This window comes from Heliconius melpomene, chromosome 18 (genome assembly GCF_056956725.1).
Source record: "Heliconius melpomene rosina isolate 202511_hmr_F chromosome 18, ASM5695672v1, whole genome shotgun sequence".
Taxonomy (NCBI): Eukaryota; Metazoa; Arthropoda; class Insecta; order Lepidoptera; family Nymphalidae; genus Heliconius; species Heliconius melpomene.
In genome coordinates this window covers 6471786-6484516 of record NC_140406.1, presented here as the reverse complement: position 1 = coordinate 6484516, position 12731 = coordinate 6471786, and the positions used below count along the sequence as shown (strand labels likewise).

At 33.4% G+C, this 12731-nt stretch overlaps 1 protein-coding gene across 2 annotated transcripts in view; it reads left to right on the top strand.

Moving 5' to 3' along the window:
- Window positions 1-12731, top strand: part of Toll-6 (Toll-like receptor 6) — a 175193-nt gene that overhangs the window by 78657 nt on the left and 83805 nt on the right. Inside the window, exon 1 of one of the 2 annotated variants that reach the window (XM_085201709.1) lies at window positions 7230-11524. The exons of the other annotated variant lie outside the window; for it this stretch is intronic. Coding sequence (XP_085057835.1) covers window positions 7665-11507 — 3843 coding nt within the window. The 5' untranslated portion in view covers window positions 7230-7664 and the 3' untranslated portion in view covers window positions 11508-11524. Of the gene's footprint in view, window positions 1-7229; window positions 11525-12731 lie in introns of those variants that run through there. 2 annotated transcript variants of the gene reach the window in all.

Genomic DNA, 12731 nt, shown 5'->3' with positions numbered 1-12731 from the left:
TTCCTTATACATGATATTCTTAATTAAATCTCTTACAAATATACTTTATAACAAACAACAATTTTATAAAATCTAATACTGAACATAGTTTACGAAGTGAACACGAGAATATATCGGTTAAAATTTTATGGCCTCCTATTTGAGAAGATAACTCGAGCTCACCTTACCACCTTACAAGCTAAACTTGGGAAAAGCTCTAGTGATTATCTTGTTACAAAGCGCACTCGTATTAGGATAGTTGTTGGTGCAAAGGCATAGTAAGCTTCATGATTAAAGTGCCCTGGACGTGAATCGCCAAGAAAGTGTCCAAAATTCCCTAAAGAAACAAATGATAACACAAATTATTCCAAATCAGCACCACCACCCAACTTGCAATGTCTCAAAAAATGGGCGGTGCATGGAGAACGGAGTGTCTCAACACTAGGTTCCTTCGGCCTACCATGGTATGCCGGAAAAAATAAACTAAAAATATATTAGTCATATAATACGTAATAAATATTTATTATAAGAAAAATATTTATTAATTGTTATAAAAGTAAAAGCTTTGTCAAAGCCCGACTGTGTTTAAATTGTTAAAAGGATTCTGCAATCTTCTAATGTTAATTTAATCCTATCGACTTTGGCCCAAAGTCTTGAATCTTACCATAAGTGAGCCCGTCTCTTATAGATAGATATTTATTTTACCTTTTGTCATTTATATTATCAATTTATATAAGAATGTTAATTATTTATTTTAAATATTGAAATTTCTTTAATTCAAATTTTCTATACTGTAATATCAGTTTCACGCTCTATCCCGTACGCGGCAACTTAGAGTGAACTTAGTGTTAAGACATTCAGTTTCTCACTTTCCGCCGAGTTTTAGAGGCATTACGTGTTGAGTAGCGGAACTCAACGCCGCGCTTCCTTTGCCTCGACACCAGAGCGAAGAAAAGGAAATATAAAATAAAATAAATATTGTATTTCCTCGAGTGGGGATCGAACCCACAACCACTCGCGTTTACAGTCACATTTTACTCGCGTTTACAGCCACAACTGGCCTTAATTTTTTATTAAAAAATAATTAAAACAGGATCACAGCTCTAGAAAAAAATAGCGCAATGCAGCTAACTTAAATGGCAGCTTGCATACACATATTATACAAGACAGACTGATTAAAATATAAAGCTTAAACAAGTTTTTTTATATAATGAATAAAAAAGATATAGGGCGTTAAGGCAGTGCAACCCGCTGTGAATGGTATAATTTGCTTGGTCGCAGGACAGGGGTACCGCGCGGCGAGCGACGGACTAACAAGGCTACGTTTGATGTTTCAGAAATAAATAACTTAGATGCAATAAATAGCCTTATAAAATTAATTATGTGTTAAAAAATAAAATTGTGAAATATTTCTACTATACTACTCAATAAACTCGACAGCTACAGCTTTAAGTTTCAACCTTATTTCAGGGAATAATTATAAATTAAAAAAGGAAGAAAGAATAACGTATTTTTTAATGAAAATATGTAATAAGTTAAAGTTAGAGTATTATAATTTTTTGCCGCTATGTGAGAAAAATATATAAACAAAAAAGTATTTTACGAAATTTAAATAATAATAGTATTTTATAATATTTTAGACCTGGATTTATCAGAAATCTATCCACGCTATTTACAAAAGCAGTAAGAAATTAAAATCAGTTTTATAATTGACACAAAAGAGGCTATATAACAAACGGTCGCTCAGGTTCAGAAACTATTCTTTTTGTGTTTTTTGTTTCCCATAACTTTTTTCTCTAGAGTCGCGCTTTAGAGTTATTTTTTACTTATTCCATAGATTCGCACGAAATTTCAAACAGGTGATAAATAGAGAGGTTTTGTCCTATACACATTTTTTACTTGGTTAACCATTCTATAATAGTAGAATATTTTTATTATAATAAGTATTATCACAGTACTATACAAGTATTATATCTAAATACATATATATAAAAATATTATATGTATAAATTATAATCTTTCATACACATACAGAAAAAAAATATAGACAGAATAGTTTATTTTCTCAAATTCGTGCTACACATGTCATAAGTTAGATTAATAATAATTTAAATAATTAAAATTATTTAAAAATACTCTAATATATATGTATACTTCGACTCTGTTCTACGACCACGCGTTTTAGGAACCTTTTTAAATAATGAACGACTCCGATAGTGATAATGTTTGCTACCTGAGCGTGGGTGCCTTCTCAACACTGACGGTGAAATATTACCGGCCAGCCTTGTCACACAAAAATGCACAAGCAGGACAGATTATAACCATTTTTAAAGGACCAAAAAAGGACAAAATATATTTTTTTCTCAAATCTAAGAATCATTAATTGGTTTAATTCTCTTTCGAGGATATTAATTTGGTGATTCACGACTGTCAAGGTTCATAATTTTTGATTTTGAACGCTGTCAAAAGAATTTTGGACTTTTGTGTCGGACGGCATATTTACCCACCTTTGGTTTGGGTCATTGTAAATTCTGAATCGCGCTATGGCCGTGACTGTCAACACATTTATATTAAACGCTGCTGAGAAGGAAGTATTTTTTAATCCTAATCGTATTTCCTGAAGGAAGTTTACTTTTGATTTTTTAAGTAAAATTTATGAGTTTTAAGCTTTATATGGTTTTTGTGGGAATTATAATGTGTGGTCTCCGTGTGGGGTATGTAATATTTGTAAATTTATTCAGTATATATAATATTTCAAGTTACCATTTCTTTCACGTAGCAGTCGGTTAAGCGAACTGATTTTGATAAAACAAAATGCATAATTCTCTAAAAATACATCGTTACAGTTCATATCTAATGATCTCATCCATTTATTTAAAAAAAAATACTAGGTATATTAAATAGATACATGTGAATAATCTTCACCAGTCAATGAATTCATTATAAAATCTGTAATTTCCAGTTAATATAAATAGATTATTATATTTTAATATAGATGAGTGGAAATCGAACTCGCAACCAGTCGAGTTTACAGTCGCAAGCTCGTGCACCTGCGACACGAATGACCTCATTGAAACTCACATAATTGATGTTATTCTATTAAATAAATTTCTATCCAATTATCATAATATAAACAATTTACATTATAAATACAATCTTAAATCAATTCAATCTCATTTAATTATCTTAAAAGCTCTTGACGTAGCCAGATAAAATATTATTCAGACAAAGACATTCAAAATTTATACTACGAATTTAAAGTAATTTGTTGGAACACGTCTTTCTATTATAAAATATAAGTCTTTAGGATTTTAGTTTTTTGTTTAAAAGTTTCAGAATATGAATTTTTATGCCTATTTTTTTCAGCTTAATGTCAGTTTCGTCAGAGGCCGCTGTAGCACAAGCACGCGATTGTAAACTCGACGGTAATGGTGTCGATTCCCATTCAGGGGAATAAAATATTTAATAGTTTCATTTCTCCGCTCTTGTAATTACCAAAGTGGCGAAGTACAGCGTTGAGTTCCGTCATACATCATGCAATGCCCTTAGAACTTCGGAGGAAAATGCTAAACGGAAATATCTTAATAGGAACGAAATGTCATAACACTAGGCCCCCCAGGTTACCCTCTACCTACCATGCTATGTACGGGATACAACGTGACGCAAATAAATGTTATATAAAAAAAAAACACGATACAAATTAAAGCACAACCATAGAAATTATATAAAATTCATACATTTTAAGCATAGTACTTAAATAAAGGTAATTATATACGATTGGTTCAAATATAAATCAGTTTACCGACATGCCAAAAAGCATTATAAACGCTCGGTCATTATACCCGTAGTGACGGGCCGGTGATCAATTGTTTACAGTGATTAAAACTTGATAGTCACAAATTGTTCTCAAAGTTGTTTCTTCCTACGCAGTTTCCAATACGTATCGTCTTAACAAAAAGACTAATAAGCTTTTAGTGTCGCTTTCCACTGGTAGAGCTGACTGTTTTTAAGCTTTTTGAGCTTTTTGAGTTGATTTTGTATGAATTATTTATTTTTTAATGATTAATTAAATTGTTCTTAAGAATGTCTATGAAATTTACAGGAAAAATATAATATATTTTTTTATTTTTTCAATATTCTTAGAGTGTAGTTTATTCATCATTGCTGTTGCATCTGATCTTGTTAGAAAATAATTTGTAATAACCTGTGTAGGATAAGGAAGATATTTTCTTACTATAAATTTATGTTGAAGCTATATATCACTATACTTTTAGTGGAAAAAAATCTTTAAAATTATGATTGATCGTCATTCATTTCGGAAAGTGACGGAATGTGAACACTTTAGAGTTGGAACTCATCGCCGTACATGTTTTGTGAAACAACAAAGTAACATGTGTTCCCAAAAACATAATTTAACTCCGTAATTACGTCACCGGCTTTTTTTTCTTTAATTATAACAAACGATGTGACATGTACATGTGTTATGGTAATCATGGTATGCTTCAAATAACCGTAATAATGTATATAAATCATTTTATCTAATTTAAATGTAAAATTTCGGTATATTTAAGGTATAATAAATTATTTTTCTAATGAACACTAACAAAGATTGGCAGTATGGTGATTATTTATATTTTTTTTTTTTCATCTCGTACATCCCACTCCTTACAGAATTGGCAGAGGACTCAGTGATATATCATTCTGTTATCCACTGTCCACCTATTGTATGTAAGTTTCCAACTAGGTACCTATATATTTAAAAAGATCAAGATACCTGAGTATCTACATGAGTTGAGCGTGAAAATCAGCAACTGAAATGAATCCTACTCCACATTTCCGCGCAAGTCGAAACTTAGTGTTCTTCGTGCGGAGTTTAACGCTATTCGTCTTACAATGACGGAAAACCTCGCCTGAGACCTACATGAGGTCATTATATAATGAATACAGAATATTTTCTGCTGGATTTAATATTTTTATATTTCTGTTATCTTTAATATGGTACATCGCGCTTGTACCACCTACATATTTCATAGTAAGTTATTTATCTCCTGTCCAACGCATAATTGTAAATTTTTTATATGTCAATATCTAGTTATTTTACAAAAAAAAACAGAATACATCAATACATAGCGCGACGTTGTTAGCAATTTATTAAAAATAATTTGTACAACTATTCCGAATGACTTGTTTTATATTAACGACCATAAATATTTATAATAAAAATTACTTTGACAAAATATATCCTGTTAAGGCGAAATTTATTGGGTGTTTTTGTATAATTAGGTTGCTTTAAAATATATCTATAGCTTTCAATTTATTATGTAGTTTTTTTGGAACTTAGTATCTATTAAAAAATTTAGTTATTCTCTATCTGAAACACTTCTTAATAAATTTTTCTATATCTTATAATTATCATTTATTTTTTAAACATTTTACATATATATATTTTTATTTCTAACTATATTAATAAATATATTTTTTGTAGTAGTTACGTCTTCCGGTATCAAAAGTTAAGAAAAGAAATTCAATTTAATTTCATTGTAAGAATAAATAATCCTTTTATTCCTTAAGCATAAACGTCAGCTGAGTAAAAGAAAAATACCGATGCGGCGGCGACGTCTATCTTTTCATAGTCAACTTAACTAAAAGGATTAAAATGATATCTACCATCGTCTAACAGCCGTGTGGTCCGCGAAGCGTGAACAGAACTCTTTTGTTACGTTAAGCTCTTAATACCTTTATACCATAGTTACTTTTTAATTTTTCCTTTAGAATTTTTAAAAGGGTTGGATTCGTAATCTACGTTTTCTTTGTTGCTTTCACGGATTTGCTCACCTGGTGTTAAATTTTTATTTTGCCAGGTTAATGGAACTAATAAAACGTGGTTTCGCATTTTTTATATTGTTAAAACGTTATGTAATAGATAATTGTTCAAAGTTTTGTATGGTTTGGTTAGTTTGTTACTTTTTTACATGAATGGTCCTTTAGCCGGATAGACAGAGGGAACCTTAGAACTCAGTATTGTCACTCTGTTCCCATTAAGACACTTCTGTTTCCCACTCTCCGTCGAATTCTGGACGCATTGCATGTTGAGTGGAATTCAATGCCGAGCATTGGGTTACCAGAATGAGAAATATAAAATACTAGTGGACCCGAACGCGGCTACGCCCGCTTGATCTATACGAATATTTATTAAATATACTATGAAAATATTCTCAGTTATCAGATGCGTTAAGCAAGCTCATTTTGGGTGACGTTTTCTAACAACAAAGTTTCCAAATCGTTGCTTAGCAACGGCGGTTGTTATTAACATGGCGGAATAAATAGCATGTCAAATTAATAAGTATTTTAATATATTGATATATATCGAAATTATTACAAATATGAGAAAAAAAAGTATCCTATGTTCATCCCGGGACCCTCAAGCATCTCTATATGAGTATTTTATCACAATTAAATTAGCGGTTTGGCCCTGATTGCGTAAAAGACAGACAGACAGACAGACAGACAGACAGACAGACAGACAGACAGACAGAACCCACAACATACGCATTTACAGCCGCACACTTGTGCCCCTGCGCTACGACTTTCTTCAAAGATGTATTTGACTTAATCACATATTTTAAAATTGTACGTAATTTTATGTACCTAATTAAGCTTTTTTAATTTTTTTTAAAATCGTTCCAAAAACATGTTACGTTATGTCAAAAAAATACTATTAAAAAAATTTGATAGATGTCATAAATTTATATGATTATATTATTACTAAAATATAATCAACTTATTATGTAATTTTGATTAATATCGGAGACACACGTCTATCTATATATTTTTTTTAACAGCTTTTTTTCATTTATGGAAAACAATATTGTAAACTTATCAGTTTCCATTGGATATTCAATTTATTTATGTACAATATCTAAGAAACTGGGTACTATGATATTTAGCATGCAAATGTAAATATAAATAATATTGTGGGAAATTAATTAAAGCTCATAAGAAATATAAGTATAATTTAAAATTTTCCCAAACTTCCTTAAACAGCTGATGTCTACGTTCATTGAAAGTCCGTAGCCGAGATACATGCGGCCAATCTCTTAAAGCTTCGTAAAAAATAATTTATTGTAATAAGTCTTCGTGAACGTTCGCCACCGCTCGGCTCATCACAGCCCGCACCCCTCCCTGCCGCTCAGCGTATATTCTACGCGTAACGCGACTGCAATACCTCTACTCACTTTAGTTAACTCTACGCCGCGTCGAGGCACGGTCGCGTCGCTCGATGCTCTGGCCGGAAAAACGTTTATTGAAATTACGATTATACGCGTTTTAGTTTTCAAACATAGAAGATTCCAAAAATATTCACAATTAAAAGGACTATAACGAACATTGTTTACGTATAAAAAGTACATTTAAGTGACGTTTTTAATATATCGAAAAGTGAACAGTTATGTTACAGTTTTGTTTACAACATAAAGGACTTGGTATTGTGACTGAAAAACTAGTCAATATGTGCATCATAAGTTCAAGAACTGTTTATTAAAATTGTTACTAAAATTGGTTCATAAATTGATGGATTCTTTACATCCGGCAAGGGGACGCAACAAACGCATGCCGTCGGAAAAAACATGACACTGAGCCAACCGTGCTTTGTTTTCCCTCTTCCTTGATATTTTATTTCTTCCAAAATGGCTATTCAGCGACTATCGTCAAGAAATACAATTTTTAGCCAAGTTATATTTTGGTTTGTCATTGGACTGAACGTGGCAGATCAAAGTTCATTACCACTCAAATATGAAGCACCAGATGATTGTCAATGGTGGCTGCGGGGACCAAACGACGCCCATGAAGTTTCACTCACGTGTAAACTGCGTACCATAAACAGTGAATTTGACACAACAAATTTTAGTGTTATACCTTCAGAGCACACGACTTCGTTACGAATAGAGTGTAATGAAGAAATGATGTACAAGAGTTCATTAGATGACCGCAGTTTCGCACATCTAGTCAAACTACGTGAACTTATTTTGGATAACTGTAAAATTGGAAGATGGCCGCTTGGTGTACTTTCCGGTTTGAGGGACCTACGAAACTTAACGATTAGAACTAAAAACACCGAGTGGGCTGCAATGAGCCTAGAAATCGCTCCAGAAAGCTTTACAGCTGTTCGTCAGTTAGAAAAGTTAGATTTGAGTTTCAATAATATTTGGTCATTCCCTGAAAATTTATTTTGCCCATTGACAAACTTAGTGTATTTAAATGTGTCATCTAATCGCCTACAAGATGTAAGTGACTTAGGTTTTAGAGAGAGAGCAATGCATCAAGCTCTAATTAGCGAACATGAGGGACCCTCTCCGTCAACTTCGTCATTACCTCATTCAACATGCTCTTTAGATATTGAAGTGCTAGATGCATCAAGCAATCAATTTGTGCTTATGCCAGAAAATGGTTTTATGGCTTTGCGAAGACTCAAAGAGCTCCATATACACGATAATGAGATTTCTATGGTGGCTGATAAAGCTTTGTCTGGTTTGAAACAGTTGCAAATAATAGATTTATCCAACAATAAGATTGTTGCACTTCCACAAGATTTATTTAGAGATTGTCGGCCAGTTATTAAGGAAATATACTTACAAAATAATTCCATTAGTGTTCTGTCACCGAGTCTTTTCGCTAACTTAGATCAGCTGTTGGCATTAGATTTGTCTAACAACCATTTGACAAGCACATGGATAAATGAAAACACATTTACTGGTCTTATCAGAATGGTGCTTTTAAACTTATCAAATAACAGATTGACAAAACTGGACCCAAGAATATTTAAAGACTTATATACGCTTCAGATATTAAATGTTCAACATAATATGCTAGAATCTATTGCTGCAGATACTTTTGCACCGATGAATAATTTGCATACTCTTATTTTATCGTATAACAAGATTTCACACATTGATGCTTACGCCTTAAACGGCCTGTACGTATTGTCACTTCTATCTATAGATAATAACCATCTTGAAGAACTTCACCCTGAGGCATTTCGAAATACTTCTTCTTTGCAAGATTTGAATTTAAATGGAAATCGCTTAAAGAAAGTGCCCATAGCGCTAAGAAATATGCGCTTACTAAGAACTCTTGATCTCGGTGAAAATCAGATAACTTCATTAGAAGAACCTGGCTTTGTCGGTTTACATAATGTGTATGGATTACGGCTTATTGGAAATAAAATTGAAAATATAAGCAAGGACGTCTTTACAGACTTGCCAACTCTGCAAATTTTGAACTTGGCACGAAATAAATTAAAGCACATCGATAAAAATGCCTTTGAGAGTCTATCGAATTTGCAAGCTGTTAGATTAGATGCCAACCGACTTACTGACATTCAAGGACTTTTTGTAAATATACCTTCTTTATTGTGGTTAAACGTATCAGATAACCAAATAGAATGGTTTGACTACACCGTAATTCCAACGGGACTTCAGTGGTTAGACGTTCACAGCAACAACATCAAAGAATTAAGCAATAATTATCGCTTAGACAAAGAGTTACGTCTTCAAACGTTAGACGCGAGCTTCAATAAAATGACAAAAATATCTACTTTTTCAATTCCCAGCAGTATCGAGCTGCTGTTCTTGAATGATAATCAAATTACACAAGTTGAGGCCCAAACTTTTGTTGGAAAAACCAATTTAACGAGAGTCGATTTGTATGCAAATCAAATAACTAGTATGGACCTTAATGCGCTTCGTTTGACTCCAGTCGATCCAGGAAGACCCCTACCCGAATTTTATATTGGTGGAAATCCATTTCAATGTGACTGTACAATGGAGTGGCTGCAGCGTATAAACAAACTCGACCACTTAAGGCAACATCCTAGAGTTATGGACTTAGAGAGCATATATTGCAAGTTACTTTATAATCGTGAAAGGACCTATATTCCACTCATTGAAGCGGAATCATCTCAGTTTTTGTGTACATACAAAACTCACTGTTTTACATTGTGCCATTGTTGTGATTTCGACGCGTGTGATTGTGAAATGACGTGCCCATCGAACTGTACGTGCTATCACGACCAGCCGTGGTCAGCGAACATTGTGGACTGTTCCGCTGCCGGCTACTCGGAGATACCGAGCACTATACCTATGGACGCAACCGAACTATATTTAGACGGTAATAACTTTGGTGGTTTAACAAGCCATGCCTTTATTGGTCGTAAAAATTTAAAAATATTATATGCAAATAATTCAAATATTGACGCATTGTATAATAATACATTTAGTGGACTAAAACGTTTAACTGTGCTGCATTTGGAAAAAAATAATATCAAAGAATTGTTAGGCTTCGAATTGTCACCCCTAGAGAATTTACGTGAATTACATCTACAAGACAATAAAATATATTATATCGATAATCGCACGTTTATGGAGTTGCGGCATTTAGAAGTACTGAGATTGGAGGGAAATAATATTTATAGCTTCGCTGTATGGCAATTCACGCTAAATCCATATTTGGTAGAAATAAGTCTCTCTCGCAATTTTTGGTCTTGCGACTGTCAATATATGAATAAATTTAGAAATTGGTTTAAAAATAATTTAGGAAAAGTGGAAGACTCAGATAAAATCACTTGCGTTTTTGACAACGTGACAAACGCAGTTGGGCCCCATATGTCAGATTTTAATTCTACAATTTGTACCAGTCACGTCGGCGGAAGCTCATCTATAATTGAAAATCAAGTAATTAATGACTATCTGCCGTTGCTACTAATTTCGCTTTTTGTATTTATCCTGAGCTCGGTACTAATATGTGGAATATTTTACTGGCGACGAGAGCTAAGAGTATGGATTTACTATCATTGTGGATTCAGAATGTGCTATAAAAGTACTACATTCGACGAAGAAGCTGACAAAGATAGGCTATTTGATGCCTACATTAGCTACAGCGTGAAAGATGAGGCATTCGTCGCTCAGATGTTAGCGCCCGGGCTGGAATCGACGGACCCGAGTTTCCGGCTCTGCCTACATTACCGCGATTTCAATGCGTCGACATACGTAGCCGACACTATTATCGAGGCCGTGGAATCTTCAAAACGAACTATCATTGTTCTTTCCAAGAACTTTATAAATAACGAGTGGTGTCGATTCGAATTCAAAACTGCATTACACGAAGTGTTAAAAGAGAGACGAAGAAGACTGATAATAATACTGTTAGGTGACCTCCCGAAGCGGGATATCGATCCCGAGTTACGGTTGTGTTTAAAAGCCAATACGTGCATCGAGTGGGGAGATAGACAATTTTGGCAAAAACTAAGGTTTGCTATGCCAGACTTGCGAAAGTGTCAGTATCACCGGTCGACAGTGAATATTTACGCGTCGGTGTCGCCGGTGGGGGCCGGGCGGGCCCCGGCGCCGCCCCCGCCGCCGCCGGCCGGCAAGCTGCCACCGCTGCTGGCGGACGGGCTGGGCGAGCGACTCGCGCCCGCCGCCCTGCACGCGCGCGACCCACGCATGCCGCCGCACGCCCAGCTCTGGGCGTAGCGTATGCTTCAACGCAGGTAAATCTCAATCTGCGACGCTTAAGCGTATTAGTCCAATAAAGTGATAATTGTTTTAAGTTATTCGTACTTGTATTTATTGTATAGTAAATATGTCACGCCATTAGTAAGCATTTATCTGTACATTTGAAATTTCGTTTTTAAGTTTAAAAAATAATTTATTAATAATTTCCTAATTTCTGCGATAATAATTTATAAATAGATAGGACTTCACTATATATCCATGTAAAATACTAATTAAGTACCTACTGCTCTATGAATATTATTATTATAAATTGTCGCTTAAATTATATCATGCCAAAGTTATGAACTTAAAAGCATTATGTACAAATTTTACTGCATTTATATTATAGTCTGTTATATAAAAAATATATTATTACAAATATGTAAATAGATATATCTGATCATTGTATATAGTTGTATATAATTGGAGGAAGAATTCTCGGAGAACATTTGAAATACACATTTCATTTTTTAATTTGCTTTGTTTTATTTTTTCCACTACCATTTTGTTTGCCTTTGTTTCTTTTTTAGTAATTTTAAAAACGTAAATATTTTTTTTTATGGTAAGTATTTTTTTCATTTAAAAATTGTTTTGAAGTTTTTATTTTCAACAATCTTTTACTTTTTTATCAACAAAAGTTAAAAAATCAATATAAAAATAAAAAAAATATTAAAATAAATATATTTGTAAATGAGAAAGTTAAATTAACTGTAATTTAAAAGCATAGAAATCCAAAATCTTATATGACATACCTACTATAAAAATTCAAAATGATTACAAAATTCATTTTACATATTAAAATTTTGAATCCAACCTCAACATAATGATACGATTGTGTTGTTTTATAGAGAATTCTACGCTAAGTAACAAACAAAAGGTTCACGCTATTCCCGAGTCACAAACCACATGGACAGAACAACCGTACCATAGTTTCTTCGCATTACATTTTCAGCCAGAATGTGTATAGCAGATTAGACAGAGGGAGCCAAGGCACTCCGTCCTCTACGTACCGTCCAATTTTGAGTGGCGGAACTCTACACCGCGCTCAGTATTTTGACCAGAGAGAGGAGAGGAAAGAAAGAATTCATTACAATCGAGACGAACACACAACTGTCGCGCTTACAGTCAGACGCTGTACACTTAGCTTATGAAGAATTAAATACTCTAAAATTAAATGTTACATAGCTTTTTAACCTTAATAGT